We start from the raw sequence: 20239 nt of genomic DNA on the forward strand, positions 1-20239 counted from the left end.
ATTAACCAATTCAGACAATGACCTACTTTCAGCCGATCCGAATTTTCTCGTTTGAAAGTGGAAAGAGACACTACAAAGACATAAGGTTACACTGAATTCCAATTCCTTGTTTCATAATTCGAAAAATCGTATTTCTATATTTTATGTCGAAGTTTAGGCAGCATGTCGTTAACTGAGACGTCACAGAATACCCCATGTTTGAAGAGGTCGTACAATGCGTAGTGTTGCAATATACAAGTGATTAGATGTATCAAATGATACTGATTAATATTTATATATCCAGTTGAATGAGTTGGTCTCAAAATTCTGGACTGGTAATTGTACTAAGTTGCGCAATAGCACGGAACCCAGTCAGTGGGAAACGAGACTTCTGTGTAATCAATGTTTTGACTTGTTCTGTTGAAATTAATTTGGTCGCCTTGTGGCTGGGAAAAAAACGGTTTGTCACTAAAAAGATTTTTTTACAAACAAAATCTAATTAAATGTGAAAAAAGCCAGTAACTGAACAACGCACTCACGCTGACATTCGGTATTACCTTTGATATACATAACGGGCTACACAAAGATGTGGTTATTAATTACTAAGATTATATAGCTGTACAACGACCTAAATATGCTAATGCTGGATTGTAAACGGGCTCAGTTGCCTAACCCTGGTTCCCTAACATGTGCACCCAGTAAGGTTTTACGCCCCTCGTCACACACTCAGGGGAGGCGGTGGGGTAGCCTAATGGTTAAAGCTTACACATAGCTCGTCACACTGAAGACCCGGGTTCGATGCCCCTCATGGGTACAATTTGAGAATCCCATTCTGGTGTCCCCCACCGTGATATTGTTGGAATGTTGCTAATAGCGGCGTACAACCTAACTAACTAACTAACTAACTAACTAACTAACTCACTAACTCACTCACTCACTCACTTCAGTATGTTCGCAGCCATATGCGTTTTCATATGCTAATGATACCCCAGAACCATCGTGTGGTAGGATTGCACAATGAAAGCTTATAGCGGCAATGCCCTCCAGCTTTGTTACCAATGTGCCTTTTGGTGATAACTACAGTATGGTAAAAGTGCAGAAACGGTTATATTCTGTCCCGCCCGGAATGAATTTTAATTAGCTGTGTTTGACTGATGGGTAGCGCCATTTTGGTTTGTCGAAAACTTGGAGTGTTTTGAATGAACTGAGAGACATTCCATTTGCACTTTTTAACCCATTGTCAGTCACATTTTGTGACTGTTACATATTCCTAAATTAAAACTGGGACTCGTTTCGTAATTCAAATACATTTTAAAATTAAATTTAATGCCATGCTGTACGTCGTATCTTATTCAAGCCGTAAATAGCTTCAATCCCCGTCCTTGAAATGTATGTGATGCGGTACATCTTCAGATTCCCAGCACATTTCTTTCACCCGCGTTTTCATTAAATATCTGATTTATTACGAAATACGCCCTCGGTAGAAAGTATTCTTACCGGCGGAGTTTGGATATGCGCAGTTCCAAATGTACTTAATAACCTTCATTCTTGTGCATAAAAATGTGAATTTATTAATATATATAACTCTGAACATCACCAGGCTTATACAATAACAATGGGTGTTGAGATGATAGATCACTACGGGGAGCTTAATATGTTTACGTGTAAAAGCAGTTCCGCCGGTTTGTTTTGCAAATAATTTAACTAGTTACCCCATTAGATACTGTGACGTGTTTGTTTGTCCTTTAAACTGTTTGTATCACGCCTCTTTGCATACAGACATTGCCCCATCAAGAAGCAACTTGGTTTTATTCCAGATGTTATCAACAGTCTGCAAAAGTATCACCTTTCACAGTATCTGGACAACTTCATCCATTCTGGCGTGTTCATGAAGCAATCGTCATGGAAAAAAAAATTGTCAAGAAAACAGTTTTAGATCATGAGCTCTCAGACTGGTGTGAGCGCCTCAGAACTGATCCAGACCTGAAGCACTTCCGCGAAATCCACCCCTCACCAACTCCACACCCTTCCTGGCTATTAGCTAGGAGACACCCGGAACTGAAGAGACGGTGCAGCTCTGCGCCGTCTGGAGACCAACCAGATTTGTCCATGGACAGTGTGACCTATGCGATGACGTATATGATGATCTCCTGGTACATGCCATATGTACCTGTGAGGTCAAAACAGAGACGAGAGACCTTCTGTGGTGCGACCTCATCCAAGTAGGACCTGTGGACCTGAGTGTGAGCTTGCATGATAAGGCAGATCTGGACCTGGTTTGCTGTCTGCCGACCCCCTGTGACTCTGGCAGATGACGACCTGTGGTCGTACATAGAGACTGTTGTGAAAGGACTATCCTCCCTCTGTGCATAATTCTGTATATCTGTTTCAATGAACTCTAAACCCTAATTTATCGAATTATCGCATTTCTATGTACTCTCCTATGGAGGAATAAAAGTGTATATATATAATGTCCCCGCCGTGATATTGCTGGAATATTGCTAAAAGCGGCGTAAAAATAAACTCTCACTCACTCACTCACTCACTCACTCACTAACTCACTAAAATATTCCAACTTACCTATGTATATGCGAATAGATAGAAGTGGATAGAATCGACAAAACCATGTCTACATCCATAAGACTCTCTGCTAAAAGCTTAAGCATGTTTATATCGATTCCTGTAAATGACAAGTTAGTGTTAAACAGCGACTAACTCTCCCACCTAACAACTTTGTGAGGCCTCACAAAACTAATTACTTGCCTTTAACCCTCAAATAACCATAGGTCACCACTGCGGGTCAGAAAATGGGCTTATCGATTTTCTGAACCCGCAGGGGTGACCTATACAAATTATGATCGAAAACATACGACTGAGGGTCTTGGTTAAAGGGAGATAATTCAATAAATGAGGATTTTACTGCAAGTGTTTTCTGCTCAAGGAGCCTGATTTTAACACACAGTGTTGTCCCATAACAGTGTAATGACTGCATTCTGTGTCGTAGCCTGTGCTGAATAAGAACACAGCTTGAAAATCAATAAGTGGTGCATTTTGCTGATTTGGGATTTCCAATTTATCAAATATCTAATTTCATGCCAAGAAGCTGGTCTAAATGAGGGTTTGTGAGTGAGTGAGTGAATTTTACGCCGCGTTTAGCAATATTCCAGTAATATCACGGCGGGGACATTATATATATATATATCCGTGCACTTCTTCCTGAAACCCTTATTTCCAGATCAGCCTTGTGGTGAAGTGGGGCATTTTGAATGGTTTGTTGTCGCGCAGTTCGTTCTTTGATAGAGCTCAGGTTTGTTGTGCCCTAAAACCTACAAAGGTCTTAAGTGCACAGAAATCATGAATATTCATGAGTGGGCGGAGCTTATGTCACTACGTCACACGTTCACCCGTTTTTTTGCCTCCGCTTCTCCATTGTCTTGCTAATGACTAATTGTGCTAATTATTATCATTAAACCTAACTGTACATTCGTATAGTATAGTTCACTCTCTGTGATACAGACCCAGAAACAAATGTGTCCAAGAAAGCCCGTGAAAGTCTAGATTATGTGGCAAGTCTAGATTTCCACAGTTTCTGAAAATAAAGAAAGACTCAGGGCTCCTTTTCATTATATATATAATATGTTCATTTCAGAGACTAGCTGTTAGTTACTGACACATGCCTATGAGGAGTGAGTGAGTTTAGTTTTACGCCGCTATGAGGATGTTGTAGCTAATTTTGTATGTCAAATCAGCATAGATTGTTAATAATTGAAATAATTTATACATTCCACAAACACATTACATATATCTTTAACTCATTCAGAGATATCTTTAATAATTATTCAATTAGAGATATCTTCAATTCTGGCCGTTACTGGTCTCTAAAATCAAATCAAGATATCAGTTATAATTTTGAAGATGTCTATAAATCAATTATTGATATTTATAATACGAGAACCAGGACAGAAAGTCAAAAGTCATTTTCATTCAAGATATCTTTCATCTTTTTCAAAATATATCCAATTAATTTCAATTCAAGATATCTTCATTTCAATTCAAGATATCTTTAAAACATTTTAAGATATCAGTAATCCTCAATATAATATCTCTATTTCAGACATTTTAAAATTAATTGCAAGATATCTCCAATTTAGTTCAAGATATTAGCAATTCTTTTCAAGATATCATTAATATGATTCATTATATCCTCAATTCATTTCGCGATATCATGAATTTTTTTGCAGATATCAAAATTATCTCTAATCGAGATATCTTTAATTCATTTCAACATACATATATGTAATTCAAGATATCTTTAAAACAATTTAATATATCGGTATTTCTTAATAAATGTGAAAACGGCTTGCCATACGCCCATGCGTTGTAAATAAGATGGACCAAGCAAGGGTGACTGGGCCATGCGTGGTCGACCTCTTACTGTTTGTCTCCTAATGATTGTGTTATTGCTTATGTATGTTTAGGGTACATTGTTTTATAGCCATTTGTCTTTTATCTTAGTTTATTCCTATTTATACATTACTTATCCGGGTCACATCCCTGTGTTTTTCTTTGGAAGCGTGCTAAAGGTAATTTCTGGCTAAGTGCCAATGTGCCTGTAGGCCAAAGTAGTCAGACTCATTTACTCGCTCTACGGTGCGGCTGGGTAGCCTAGTGGTTAAAGCGTTCGCTCATCACGCCGAAGACTCGGGTTCGATTCCCCATGTGGATATAATGTGTGAAGCTCATTTCTGGTGTCCCCCGACGTCATATTGCTGGAATATTGCTATAAAACCATTAACAGCGTCGTAAAACCATACTCACTCACTTAATCACTCAACGAGTGATATTCAGTGTCTCTAAATTCTGTAAGCAATTATCGGATTACTAAGGGTATTAGTGCTCACCCATGTGGTGCTAGTTTATTGGTATTTTTAACATCCTGTGAATGACTTGCAATTAGGCCCCAATTACCCCGACGATTTACTGTCACTGTTATTGCCTATCTGAGTATTTCTATGGAGCGGACGGTTTAGCTGTCTCTTGTCACTTTGGGTGGCGGCCCTTGTTCTGCTGGAGTAGATCGATGCTCATGATGTTGATCACTGGCTTGTCTGGTCCTGACTCGATTATTTATAGACCGCCGCCATATAGCTCAATATTGCTGAGTGTGGCGTTAAACAACAACCGAAAAAAGAAAAAAAAACATATCCGAATTGCACAAGATCGGGTTATGTTATCCTCTGACGTCTCTTGTTTCAGGAACTAAAAACATTCATATTTTTGTCTGTACATTCTTAAGCGATTTTATTGTTTAAAATCACAATGATCAGCTGTTTTAACACCTCATCATATCTGATTTAAACATAAAACAGCTCAGCATTTACTTATGGAAACTAGTTCTAGTGGTACAGGTAATAAACTGGTTGGTTTGTTAACGCTCATGATGTCAATCACTGGATCGCGTGGTCCGGACTCGAATATTTACAGACCACCGCTATATAACTGAAATATTGCTGAGCTTGACGTTAAACAGCAAACAAACTACCATCTCATCTTGACATGAGGGAGGCCAGTGATACCGTATCATGTGTTTCATATTTAGATCTATGTTAACTATAAATATTCACTTATTCGCAGGAGCGGTGGGGTAGCCTAGTGGTTAAAGCGTCCGCTCGTCACACCGAAGACCCGGGTTCGATCCCTCACATAGGTGCAATGTGTGAAGCCCATTTTATGGTGTCCCCCGCCGTGATATTGCTGGAATATTGCTAAACCCGGCGTAAAACCATACCCACTCACTCACTTATTCACACGTCATCGTATTTCAACTTCGTAGATCGATGTTCATGTTGATCACTGGATTGTCTTGTCTAGACTCGATTATTTACACACCGCCGGCAGTTTGCTTTAATAATATTGCTTTGTGCGGCGTGACACGAAATAAATATATCATAAAATGCCTTCATCCAAAAACATTACAGACGGTTCCGGACAGTGAATTTCAATAACTATCAGAGCAAAATAATAGTTTTCCACTTATTCGACTTCAAATAACGCAAGTGTCCGGATAAGCGAGATGCGCCTGAACAATCTGATACAACCAGAAAGGTCAGTCCTGTCACAATGCGACGTAGTGAATGACCTTCTACGACATTAGAGTCTATATTGTAACATAATTTCCTGAAATGTTAGCAAAATAAACAACGAAATATATATCATACACAGAATTAATTGACGTCACAATTTTTGCCCAATTGCTTTTGCAATAAATTATGTGGAAACTTACACTTAATTGACAGATTCGGACTTACTGGCAGATTATAATGTCAGGCTCAATTGGGACCGTAGTTAACTTCACGATGAGAGTATATAATTGGTGCCTTCGCGGACTTCCAGCATATGAACTCCACTGTACAGAGGTGGTTGCAGGCTCTCACAATATGACGCCCTACTTGATTGTCTTTATCCTGGCATGTCTGGGTAAGTCCTATGCTTGGTTCTCCTAATTCAGACTTTAATTTTAATACCCTGTGCTTTGATATGAATGACATAGAAAGTGGTTGTGGATATCCTTTACCTTTAAGCGTTAATATACTTGGAAATACACTTTCTCAGTCAAGTGAGTGAGTATGGTTTTACGCAGCTTTTAGCAATATTCCAGCAATATCACGACGGGGGACACCACAAATGGGCTTCACACATTGTACCCATGTGGGGAATCGAACCTGGGTCTTCGGCGTGACAAGCGAACGCTTTAACCACTAGGCTACCCCACCGCCCCCTCTCAGTAAAGTAAGAATTCAAGGACTTTTGGGGTTGGTCCCACACTCTCAGAATGAAGCACCGTGTCTCCAGCACACACAGTCAGCGATGCTGAGAAAGTGTGATAGCAAATGCAACATACGTTACATTGGCTTTAGTTTACATATTATTGAATGTTTTTCGGCATATAGATTATTGTTTCTGATGGAAGGCCTTTTTAAAATATACTACCAATCAAAAGTTTAGACTCATTTAAAGAACTCACTATATGTTATGTATATAATATGGTTACATCGAAGATGAATTTCTCTACAACTTGGGGAAAACAACTGCAAACCTTATGCAGATGATGTTGCAAGAGGACCATGCATCAAGCTGCTGAAACGCATGTGCAAATATCGTACATGTGAACAGCTGCGTTTTGGTGTTGAGTTTTGTGAAGAATTCGCCAATTTTCACCTTGTATTGAACTCATGACAATAATCTTTTCAATGTTACAAATTTGTTTTACAATACATCAGTTTATGTGTAAACAGTTCCTTTGAAAAGTATGGAATATTTTGCAAAATCTAGTTTAGAACAGTTGACTGAAGTAAGTGGCTACATTTACACTAGAGAGTCTAAACTTTTGATGGGTAATATATTTACAAAATATTACATTTTTAAAATATTTAGAATATTTATTTAATCCTGTGGGTATTGCTTGTCACTGCTACTCTGAAAACTGTATCAACATGTACATTGACCCACAAAGAGGACACCTTTGGTGGGGAGTCCAACTTCCTAACTCCCCCACTTACTAAATGAATTCGGCTTGAAACAACAACTAGAAGAAAAAAAACATTCTTGCTCATAACAGTTTACCAAAAGTGAAATATTTGTTCATTATTTTTATCAATATTAATTCCACTTTGAATGTGTGAGACACCACATTGTAAAACTGCTCATACTTCCACCTTTACATTTGGTAGTTAGTAGTTATGAAATAGTTAACCTCGTTTATCTGGCAAAATCTTCTAATGCAAGAGTTATGATGAGTCATAGATTTTTGTCAAACGATTTTCTGGAACATTACCGTAAGGATTGACGGGATTTCATTACTATCGATTTGTTTCTTAAAAAACTAATCCAAGGGTGGTCTAGCGGATAAAGTGTCTACCTGGAACACGGAAGTCGATGTTAAAATGTTATTTGTTATTACCCTGGCCCTCTCAAGGTAGCCACCCACGCCCACACTTGACCGAAATAATTCCTCCCAAACAGCAACAGCACATTTACACGTCTAAATGATCGGGTGAAGAGTTAAAGTACAGGAAATGTTTAAAATAATTGTCATCAGAGCATCAGGGTCTGGTGTAATTGTGTGACAACCGTAAGGTCGCAGGGGTCACGGCTCTCATTAAATGCAATTATTGTCTTGACATAATATAATATGTTCGTGACTCATATACTGACTGAGTTTGGTTTTACGCCGCTTTTAGCAATATTCCAGCAACATCACGGCGGTGGACCGCAGAAATGGGCTTCACACATTGTGCCCATGTAGGGATTCGAACCCAGGTCTTCGGCGTGACGAGCCAACGCTTTAACCACTAGGCTACCCCACCGTCCCCGTGACTCATATAACAGCAATATCACGGCCATGGACACCAGAAATGGGCTTCACACATTGTACCCATGTGGGGAATCGAACCTGGGTCTTCGGCGTGACGGGCGAACGCTTTAACCACAAGATAACCTTAGATACTAAGAGGTTCACACTGTTTTGGTGAACAATGGGCTGGTTCACATTGTTCTACCTGAAGTTGTTAATGCATAGCTGCTTTCAAATGTCATCATTGGCCCAGTGGATAAGGTGTTCGCTCATTAAGACAAAAACCCAGGTTCGAAGATCATGGCTGTTGTCTCCCGCTGTGACAGTAATATCAAATTGGAAGGAGTGTCGTAAAACCTTACTCACTCTCAAGTTATGGAGTTCGAATATTGTCCCATCAATCTAGCTGGTCTTAAGAGTCGACTTGCCGGATCAGATGGTCAACTGTATATTGCATGTCCTCGTATACATACTGTGTCACAATATCGATCACTGGACTGCGTGGACCGGACTGGTTACAAGTCTACGCCATACAGCTGGAGTTTTGCTAAGTGGCATTAAGCAGTCCTACGATCTGGGATTACATACCACATTACTTCGCGCTTTCCACGATATGCATTGATGTAATAAAGGCAAGATACTTTTAAACATAACCTTTTTGCTCTATTATGATGCGACGTTTCAGTACAAATTCATATAACGTTATCAGACACTCGCAGTTTCTTGATAAGGTATGGTGGCTGACTAGTATGGTGGCTGATTAGTATGGTGGCTGATTAGGGCCATCGCTTTCTCGCCTTAAAATTCGGAGGCGAGAAAGTGATATCATGAGACGAGAAAGAGAAAGCGATGGCCCTAAACAGCCACCATAATTTAATACTATCCAGAAATTACGAATGGCGACTGAGCTCCCGTTTGTAGTCGATCATGCGCAGACAGGACTGAATTGTGGGTAATATCACTTTCTCGCTCTATAGCGCAATAACATCGCTTTCTCGTCTCGTGCTATCGCTTTCTCGTGTTATCGCTTTCTCGTCTCGTGATATCGCTTTCTCGTCTCCGAATTTTAAGGCGAGAAAGCGATGGCCCAAATGAGCCACCATACTCATCAGCCACCATAGGTATAAGGATCCTTACCGATCGCATCATGATAGAACACAGAAGTTGTCATCCATAATATTATCTTGCTTCTTCTTCCTGTTCTTCGCAGCCAGACTGACTGATGGTGAGAGGTGTGACTTAAGTCACTGTCACACCCGCCTCATGCCCTATGCTGGTTCTCTCAATGATATTACTCCGGAGCAGCTGCCAGGGTTTTGCAGGTAAATACGGACTTTGTACGTTGTCATTTGTTTCCGCTTGTCACCAAATAATCTTTATACAACTGCCGTACCGTCCGTACTCTTATCCGCCATATAGCTGGAATATACGCTTATAACCCATGTATGTGTAACGATCCTGGTAGAATTGGTCATTAAGCAAGCCATGCTTGTAAGAGGCGACAAACGGGATCTGGTGGTCAGGCTCGCTGATGCATGCAATCGAATCCTCATTGCGAAGAGCGATGGTCATATTGTTAATCACTGGTTTGTCTGGTCCAGACCGTACGACGTTAAACAACAACTCAATAATGAAACACGTCACAATTTAATTCTGGAAACCCAAAAGTCCAGAAACTCTCCGCACTGTGGCCAGTTTCTGACAAAGAATTTGACAAAATTCAACATGCATTTGTCATGAATATATTCTAAGGATAAAAAAGGGACTCGTTGGTATAAAACTGAAAACCTTAAAAACCCAATCGACTTCCGAATTGTTTCTACTTCAAATGCATTGATTTCCTAACATTTCTGATAATGTAAGTATGACCACCCGATCCCGTTAGTAGCCTATTACGACAAGCTTTGATTGCCGAAGACCAATCCGGATTCCGTAGGTGATTTTGGGATCGAGAGGTAAAATTTAGGCTGTCAGTCAGTAGATTGTCTTGTCCAAACTCAGTTGCTTGCATACCGTTCTTGTACAGATGGTCTATTGCTAAGCGCAAACAAAGGCGAAACAATTAGGTGGCCTTCAAGATGGCCAGAATTTTAAAATCAAGTCATTGATCAACTCTAAAATTAAATTACAAATATTTTAAAACTGTGTTACATTGTAACTGTTTTTCATAGGGAGGCTGGCCAGTCCCTTGATTGCATGGACGAGGTTGTTGGAGAATGTGAGTTCCTGAAAGCGCCTGTAGCCAGCTTTGATGACATAGTTTCCGGAATGTGTGAGTATACAAGACGAAGCCTGTTTGCATTCTTCAAATACATGTGCTCCGTTTTAAAATACGATTTTATCTCTGAAAGGACAAGCCAAAAACTGCTTCAGAACCCACATCAAATATTTCTGTTACAGCTGTCATTCAGCGACCGAGTTGGAATTAAAACCACTTTCTATCTAAAACACGAAAAGCTAAAGTTTAAAGCAATTATTATTAAAAAACCCCATCAACAACAGAAAAAGCATCAATTGTTCCACGACTCACTCATTAAACATGAAGATCCCGGACTATCTTTTTTGTCAAAAAAATGTCCACATGTTACAGAGAATGATCAGTTCTTACATTGTCCTTATGAAATGTGATAAGAAAGATGCGAGGCACCTTTTTCCATTGATATGTGACCCGTGAAGGTCCGGGTTAGAATTGATCTTCAGTAACACATGCTTGTCGTAAGAGGCGACTAACGGGATCGGGTGGTCAGGCTCGCTGACTTGATTGACACATGTCATCGGTTCCCAGTTGAGCAGATCGATGCTCATGCTGTTGATCACTGGATTGTCTGGTCCAGACTCCTCGATTATTTACAGACCTCCGCCATGTAGCTGGAATATTGCTGAGTGCGTCGTTAAACAACAAACACACACACACACACACACACACACAGAGGGAAACAAACAAACAAACATCCATTTTCTACTCATGTGATCTTTCATTCAGGTGGTGACATTGATTCTGATGAGGATGAAGATGACGACTTGAAGAGGGGTGTTGTCTGTTCATTCAGGAGGAAAGGGAAAATTCAGAGATGCGCTCACAAACTTCAACGTCTTGTCTACGAGCAGCCTATTCAATGCTGGTAACACAACGATAGTCTCTTTAACCATGTTTTGCCTTTAATAGTGATATGGTTTAAAAAAGCGAACGAGTAAGGTTTGACATCACTTTTGGCAATGTTCCTGCAATATCCATGCTGAAAATGAGAGAAGAGATCTCAAATTGATAAAACGTTGTAATGGTGATATAATTGATACAATAATCTATCAACATCACGGTGGGGGACACCAGAAACAGGCTTCACTCATCGTTCCCATATGGGGAATCGAACACAGGACTTCAGTCCGACAAACGAACCTCTTGGCTACCTCACCGTCCCTTATGAACCTGGGAACATAACCCGAGTCCGTGTATGGCTTCTCCCGAAGGAAACGTTATACCTCACTCACATGAAAAAACGTATTTATGAAATTCCCGTTGTTTTAGTGAGTGAGTTTAGTTTTACACCGCCTTTAGCAATATTAAAGCAATATCCCGATGTCTGATGTAATTATGTTTTGGATTCTTATTTTTTCAGGAAGGTTAGGAGAATCATCGGATGTCTCCAAAAAAACATCGCCAAATGCCCAAGTGTTTTTAACCCTGCGGTCATACGCCTCGACACGTTGCGCTCAAATCTTTTGGCGATATGTAAGTAAATAAACATATCCCTGCGTTAGCTCACCTGGGGAATGGCCTGTGAAGACCCTGGTTAGAACTGGTCTTCAGCAACCCATGCTTGTTGTAAGAGGCGACTAACGGGATCTGATGGCCAGGCTCGCTGACTTGATTTACACGTGTAATCGTATCCCAATTGCGTAAATTGATGCTCATGCTGTTAATCATTGGATTGTCTGGTTCAGACTCGATTATTTTCAGACCGCCGCCATGTAGCTGGACTATTGATGAGTGCGGCAGTGCACAACAAACAAACAAACAAACAAACAAACAAACAAAACAAAACCATCTGGGCAATGAACCTTTTACGCTTATCATTAATCATTCAGGATACTTCAACAGGAAGTTGTACAGGGCATCCATATTTAAATGTGGATGATGAGCCATTGACGGGTTATTTCCAGATCTTGCAGTGACATTTGGGGGTGTATGAGGTAGTCATGCCGTTATGAACGCTCTGAAGGTGACCAATACTGAGAATGACATTTGGACCCTCCTACACAATCATAACAACAATTGGGCTACAATTTCGCTTTATACGAATGGCGAGTGAGTGAGTTTAGTTTTAGCAATATTGCAGCAATATCACAGCAAGGGACACTAGAAATGGGTTGCACAAATTGAACCAATATGGGGAATCAAAAACGGGTTAAACCCGGAGTGAAGAGCGAAGGCTTTAACCACTAGGCCATCCCAGCGCCCCTTAATACAAATGACTTTTGGTGTGCTCACTCACTCACTCACTCGACCGCCTCCGTGGTGTAGTGGTTAGAGCTTCCGCCCGGAGTGCGGAAGGTCGCGGGTTCGATCCCCGACGGCGTCATACCAAAAGACGTTAAAATATGGTACTTGTTGGTCCCTGCCTGGCGCTCGGCATTAATGGGTACAACAAGGACTGGTCGGCTCGGAGTCAGTATAATGTGTCTGAGTGGGGTATTCATGCTTCACTGCGGCATGGTATCTCAGTGGGCTAGCACTATAAAACCAGCTTCAGTCTGGGCTAGTACAAGCAGGCGCACATACACATACACACGCATGCACGTCGTCATATGAGCGAAATATTCTCAAGCTCGACGTTAAACCCAATTCCACCACCACCACTCACTCACTCACTCACCCACTCACTCACTCTCTCATGTGTTCGGGACTCCTGTTTTGTTGTTGTTGCTGAAGTATCCTTCACTCAGTATGCTTCATGAATACGTATGGTCAATACTGTATCAGATATCATTCAATATTCTCTTTACAAAACACTTCCAGGTGAAGAGACAGAGGAACCATCAACCAGAGCACCCCCAACGACTCCGGCACCCCCAACGACTCCAGCACCAACAACGTCTCCAGCAACAGCCGAGTGCCCCTTCATGCCGCGTATTCAAGTATGTCTCAATGAGATCAACGGCCACATGCAAGTTCTGGCGTTTGGAGGACCGAATACCGCAGAGGCGTGCAGGTGAGCTAACAGGTGAAGGTTGTCTGATCGTGAACCGCGGATCTCACACAGGCGTGAAGGTGAGTTAAATGGTGAAGGTTGTCTGCTCCGGAACCTCGGATCTAATGCAGCTGGGCAGGTGAGCTAACGGGTTAAATGTTGTCTGATCGGGAACCTCGGATCTAACGCAGCTGCTCAGGTGAGCTAACAGGTGATGGTTGTCTGATCGGGAACCTCGGATGTAACACAGCCGTTCAGGTGAGCTAGTAGGTGAAGGTTGTCTGATCGGGAACCGCGGATGTAACACAGCCGTTCAGGTGAGCTAACAGGCGTGAAGTGAGTTAAATGGCGAAGGTTGTCTGCTCCGGAACTACGGATCTCACATTCTACTACTACAACCACCAACACCACCAACGGTGATAGTACGAACACGTGCCCCTGGATGGCGGTAAATATAGAATGCTGATACATATTATGTACACCAATACGATGGATGTTTTGTTATAGATGACCTAACAATTGGGTAATCGTCTATCATCCCTGTAGGTCTCTCCCAGGCGCCCTAGAATGTGTCTCCAACTACACCGAGGCCTGCGCGGACTACCCTCAATTTTCCAATATGGGCCCCGAGTTCAATGCACTGGTTGAACAATTCAGAACCCAGACAAGCTCCATGTGTAAGTCTACTACCTCTTCCTCGTATGAACTATAACCTTTAGCATGGAGAATACCCCCATCCAGCACGGGTGGTTCTGTCGTCTGATTTCAAGGGACGGAGTTACGTCCCTTAGGCAAGTCAAGATCGAGTGATCGTAGGTTCAAATCCCAGATTCGTCCCGATAACGTTGTTGACTGACTGACTGACTGAGTTTGGTTTTACGCCGCTTTTAGCAATATTCCAGCAACATCACGGCGGATGAACACCAGAAATGGGCTTCAAACATTGTACCCATGTGGGGATACGAACCGGGGTCTTCGGCGTGTGACGAGCCAACGCTTTAACCACTAGGCTAGCCCGCCATCCCGATAACGTTGTTGAAGAGGTGAATGTATATGATGTTGAGGTGAAATAATGTAACATCTCGGAAAATGATTTCAACCAACGTCAGTCTACTCAATCACTCGGATATTTGATAAATATATTTTGCATGCTGTTCAAATTTTATTAACTTATTTTCTTTATTGTGTCATAAACATTTTGAACCTTATTTCTACCAGGTCCCGGCACTGGCGGAGGAGAGGGTACGTATTGCTTGCATCCCATTTCATAACATTTGTGAGCGGTGGGGTAGCCTAGTGGTTAAAGCGTTCGCTCGTCACGCCAAAGACCCGGGTTCGATTCCCCACATGGTACAATGTGTGAAGCCCATTTCTGATGTTCCCCGCACGGAACATTAACGGGCTTTAATGCAACGTCGAAACTTGTCAAACTAACGTCACGCCAATATCAAACTAACGTCACGCCAATATCAACCTAACGTCACGCCGTCAAACTAACGTCACGCCAATATCAACCTAACGTTACGCCAATGTCAAACTAACGTCACGCCAATGTCAAAGTAACGTCAAACTGAGGTCAAGCCAATGTCCACCTGCGGTTTCATCACACATTTGTTGGCGGTGAGGTATACCTTTTATCTTTAACATTTTATACCTTTTATCTTCCAGGTCCCGGCACTGGCGGAGGAGAGGGTACGTAGGGTAGCCTAGTGGTTAACACGCTCGCTCGTCATGCCGAAGCTCCGGGTTCTATTTCCTACATGAGTACAATGTGTGAAGCCCATTTCTGGTGCCCCCCCGCCATGATATTGCTGGAATATTGCTTAAAGCGGCGTAAAACAAAACTCACTCACTCAATCATCACACATTTGGCGGAGGATCAGACATGGTTTGGAGTGGCAAGACTGACTGACTGAGAGCTTTTGCCAATGTGGAAAGTAGAAGAGAGACGTGGTCGTCAAATTCACAGGCCGATGACCACATTCTGGCTCGTCACGTTGAAGACCCGGGTTCAATTCCCCACATGGATACAACGAGTGGAGCCCATTTCTAGTGACCCCGCCGTTATACTGCTGGAATATTGTTAAAAGCGGCGTAAAAACATACTCACTCACTCCGACCACATTGGATGGACTTGGCGGTGTGATAAAAGGGGAGACTGATCCGTGAAGATCCCTGTTAGAATGGGTCATGGACAACCAATGATTGTCGAAATAGGCGACTAAAGGGATCGGTTTTTCAGGCTTGATGACTTACTTGCATGTCACATGTCATCGTATCCCAATTGCGTAGATCGATGGTCATATTATTGATCCCTGGATTGTCAAGTCCGGACTCAATTATTTACAGACCGCCGGTATATAGCTGAAATATTTCTGAGTGCGGCGTAAAACAACAAACAAACAAAGATCTCCTGTCATGTTCACATCCAGTCGTAATGTGTTCATTACTATCGTACAGGCAGCACTGGAACCTATCTCTCCTAAATTACAAGTTTTGAAAGGTGATGTTATGTCTAAGCATCCCGTATTTGTTTTGAAGAGCATAAGTAACTTTGATATACCGCCACAATGCTCAGCACAGAAACAGGCATTTATTAACAGCAGAATGTAATCATTATGTAATCAAAATATAATCGAGATGTAATCATCCTAACATCGGCTTAAATCATCAACTCATCAGCATAGTCATCTAAATAAACAAAACAAAATCCAGCACTCGACGAAATACTTTTAAATCAACATCATCGATTGTTTCACGTTTTAAGGAGGATGTCCATCGAACTATCAACAGAAACTTCTTGACTGCATAGGACCTCTTCAGGGGGGCAAACCCCAATGACTTGTCCGCCATGTGCAGGTAAGTGAACCACGTGTATGTTGTCTGTAGGTAGGTGAACCACGTGTATGTTGTCTGTAGGTAAGTGAACCACGTGTAGGTTGTCTGTAGGTAAGTGAACCACGTGTAGGTTGTCTGTAGGTAAGTGAACCACGTGTGGGTTGTCTGTAGGTAAGTGAACCACATTATGTGTATAAGTTGTCTGTAGGTAAGTGAACCACGTGTATGTTGTCTGTAGGTAAAAGTGAACCACGTAGGTTGTCTGTAGGTAAGTGAACCACGTGTATGTTGTCTGTAGGTAAAGTGAACCACGTGTATGTTGTCTGTAGGTAGGTAAGTGAACCACGTGGGTTGTCTGTAGGTAAGTGAACCACGTGTATATTGTCTGTAGGTAAGTGAACCACGTGTAGGTTGTCTGTAGGTAAAGTGAACCACGTGTATGGTTGTCTGTAAGTGGGAACCACGTGTATGTTGTCTGTAGGTAAGTGAACCACGTGTATGTTGTCTGTAGGTAAGTGAACCACGTGTATGTTGTCTGTAGGTAAGTGAACCACGTGTAGGTTGTCTGTAGGTAAGTGAACCACGTGTAGGTTGTCTGTAGGTAAAGTGAACCACGTGTGGGTTGTCTGTAGGTGAGTGAACCACGTGTGGGTTGTCTGTAGGTAAGTGAACCACGTGTAGGTTGTCTGTAGGTAAGTGAACCACGTGTATGTTGTCTGTAGGTAAGTGAACCACGTGTATGTTGTCTGTAGGTAAGTGAACCACGTGTATGTTGTCTGTAGGTGAGTGAACCACGTGTATATTGTCTGTAGGTAAGTGAACCACGTGTATATTGTCTGTAGGTAAGTGAACCACGTGTAGGTTGTCTGTAGGTAAGTGAACCACGTGTAGGTTGTCTGTAGGTAAGTGAACCACGTGTAGGTTGTCTGTAGGTAAGTGAACCACGTGTATGTTGTCTGGTGAACCACGTGTAGGTTGTCTGTAGGTAAGTGAACCACATGTATGCTGTCTGTAGGTAAGTGAACCACGTGTGGGTTGTCTGTAGGTAGAGTTAACCACGTATTGGTTGTCTGTAGGTAAGTGAACCACGTGTAGGTTGTCTGTAGGTAAGTGAACCACGTGTGGGTTGTCTGTAGGTAAGTGAACCACGTGTAGGTTGTCTGTAGGTAAGTGAACCACGTGTAGGTTGTCTGTAGGTAAGTGAACCACGTGTAGGTTGTCTATAGGTAAGTGAACCACGTGTATATTGTCTGTAGGTAAGTGAACCATGTGTAGGCGTAACTCACTCATTCAGCGTGAAACAAGGCACCCGCATCGGGCCAAAACAACGTTTTTTAGCATGCGGGTTCGGTATCATGAATCTCTGCATGTCGGTGTTTCGTGCTTTGGGTGCTACATCCAACGGATATAATCAGATCATAACGGTTATCATACTAATGGTATGTGTTTCCTTCCAGTATGGCCCGGACAGCGTTCAGCTGTGTAGATGACCTGGTGACCGCTTGTGGAAGCGCAGTCGGGCCTCTGTTAGGACAAATGCAATATAACCAGTCAAAACAAAGTTTGTTGTCTATCTGTGAGTATTTGTTTATACATACTGTTATTGATAATGTTTGATGAATCGGGGAGTAAATAAAAGGAAATTATTGCCTAATTAATCAATTTGGTCGGCCATTTTGAATTATGAAGTCACAGGTTTTTCCCATTCTATAATTAGTAAACACTCGTGACATGCTCACGTGACGGGTCTAAACCAAGCTGCAGGGAGATGGGGGTAGCCCAGTGGTTAAGGCGTTCAAAACTCACGTTCGATTTCCAAAGTGGTTACAGTGTTCGATGCCCATTTCTGGTGTCCACTCCGTAATATTGCTGAAAGCGGCGTAAAACCATACTCACTCACATTTCATTTTTTCCTTAGGTCCCGCATAGAAAACATCGTTCCAGCTCATCTACAGTGCATCTCTGATTCTGTATTTTCATATGGTTTTCAAATCATGAAATAAAGTTGATACCTTTATGATGCGTCTTTTTTTGTCTGCAACGAAACAAAACAGTTGAGAACACCATATTGTGTGTATCCACATCCCTTCTGACGTGGGGCGGTGGGGTAGCCTTGTGGTTAACGCGCTCGCTCGTCCCACCCAAGACCCATGTTCGATTCCCACATGGGTACAATGCGTGAAGCCTATTTCTAATGTCCCCCGCCGTGATATTGCAGGATTATTGCTGGAAGCGTCATAAAACTAAACTCCAACACTCTGACGTGACCCTGATTCTGAGCCTGACGTTGACCTTGACCATGAAATGGACACTGGGCCTGACCTTGGCCTTGATTCAGACACAAACTGACGGGACACCGCAGGAGAAAGTGCACCTTTATCGCTGTTTCGGGCTTGCCTGTTTCCTCTATAGATGGAGCACAAACAGTGATCCAACGTTATTTAAAGTCAACGGGCACTATTTCCGGAATAATTTATATCCGCTTTTCAATTAATAAAAAACTGATAGTCACTGCATGTTATAATTAGTTTGTTTTCTTTGTAAGTATTGGCCGTCTCCGTGGTTTAGTAGATAGAGTGTTCGCCGGTGGTTTGAACCCCGACTGTTACTTGTTTCTCTGCCTTATGGTGAGTGAGTGAGTGAGTTACTATTTAACGTCACATCGGCAATATCTCAGCCATATCGTGACGGTCTGCCTTATGGTAGTCATGGAGGGAATAAAGCAAGTGAGTGAATGAGTGAGTATGGCTTTAGACCGCTTTAGGAATATTCTAGCATAATCACGGTCCCTGACGTGACACCAGAAATTGGCTTCATGCATTTCCCCATGTGGAGAACCGAACCCAGGTCTCTGACGTGACGGGCGGACGCTTTAACCACAGGGCTACCCCACCGCCTCCGATAAAGCAAAGCCTAGTCGGCTCGAAGTCAATATAGCAGAGCGTTGAGAACAGTTATAGTAATGAAAATGAACAAATGAATATTGTTTTTTTTAGCAATATACCAGAAATTTGCTTCACATACTGTATCCTGTGGGGTACCGATCCCGGATGTTTTGGAAAACGTTTGACCCTACTAACTCGAAAAGTCGGGAGGGAGTTCAGAGTTTAGATTTACGCCGCTTTTTTAGCAATATCACGGTGGAGGACACCAGATATGGGCTTCACACATTGTACCCATGTGAGGAATCGAACCCGCGTCGTGACCAGCGGACGCTTTAACTATTAGGCTACCCCGCCGCCCCCACTCGAGAAGTAAGTAAACTTCGTTTATAACGAACATGTTTATTACGAACTGGCGGATATTATTATTATTTTTTTTTTTTGTCCTGGCCTCTCGCTGCATCGTTCAGGCAAATTAAAATCAGTGGTCCCTTTGAGTTCGTTGTAACCGAAAATCCGGGTAAGAATTGGTGTTCAGTAACCCATGCCTGTTGTTGTTGGACTGCAACGAGCTGCTTCTGCTTGTCGTAAGAAGCGACTAACTGTATCGGGTAGTCAGGTTCACTGACCTGGTTTACGAATGACACCGTATCTTAATTCCGTAGATCTATGCTCATGCTATTGATCACTGGATTGTTAAGTCCAGACTCGATTATTTACTGAAATCCGTCATAGATGGGATATCGCTGGGTGTGGCGTTACACAGCAGCAATCAAACAGCAACTGACCACGCCCAATTCCTAGTTTACCCCGCCTCTCCGAACATCTACCCACCGGAAACCGGCACACCCACCTGACAATACTGAATACATACCACAAAACATGAAGCATCTTTTCAGCGGTCCACGGAAGCTCATGCTTTAGAGTGGCCGTCCTTAGTTAACGTCTAAACTCTACTACAGCGCTTGAGAGCTTCGTTAACCTACCTGTATGGAGAA

At 42.2% G+C, this 20239-nt stretch overlaps 1 protein-coding gene across 3 annotated transcripts; it reads left to right on the forward strand.

The window, feature by feature from the left end:
* The first annotated feature begins 6381 nt into the window (after nt 1–6381).
* On the forward strand, nt 6382–18376 carry LOC124287113. Of its 3 annotated transcripts, XM_046723599.1 has the most exons (12): nt 6382–6456; nt 9543–9654; nt 10504–10604; nt 11316–11454; nt 11950–12062; nt 13350–13542; nt 14068–14198; nt 14740–14763; nt 15190–15213; nt 16289–16380; nt 17817–17935; nt 18278–18376. In XM_046723599.1, the coding sequence occupies exons 1-10, from the start codon at nt 6417–6419 to the stop codon at nt 16360–16362; spliced, it is 951 nt and encodes a 316-aa protein (XP_046579555.1). In that variant the 5' UTR covers nt 6382–6416; the 3' UTR covers nt 16363–16380; nt 17817–17935; nt 18278–18376. The 3 variants fall into 3 exon arrangements, with proteins under 3 accessions (XP_046579555.1, XP_046579556.1, XP_046579558.1); XM_046723600.1 differs by lacking the exon at nt 15190–15213; XM_046723602.1 differs by lacking the exon at nt 14740–14763.
* The last annotated feature ends 1863 nt before the right edge of the window (nt 18377–20239 follow it).

The sequence above is a fragment of the Haliotis rubra genome, unplaced genomic scaffold, assembly GCF_003918875.1.
Source record: "Haliotis rubra isolate DU_JTF1 unplaced genomic scaffold, ASM391887v1 Scf4, whole genome shotgun sequence".
NCBI lineage: Eukaryota > Metazoa > Mollusca > Gastropoda > Lepetellida > Haliotidae > Haliotis > Haliotis rubra.

Bases quoted from the DNA above. Each gene is read 5' to 3' on its own strand.
- LOC124287113 (XM_046723599.1), top strand. From the start codon at position 6,417: ATGACGCCCTACTTGATTGTCTTTATCCTGGCATGTCTGG. The intron at 10,605-11,315 runs GTGAGTATACAA...TCTTTCATTCAG, and splicing joins TGACATAGTTTCCGGAATGT to GTGGTGACATTGATTCTGAT. The intron at 14,199-14,739 runs GTAAGTCTACTA...TATTTCTACCAG, and splicing joins AACCCAGACAAGCTCCATGT to GTCCCGGCACTGGCGGAGGA.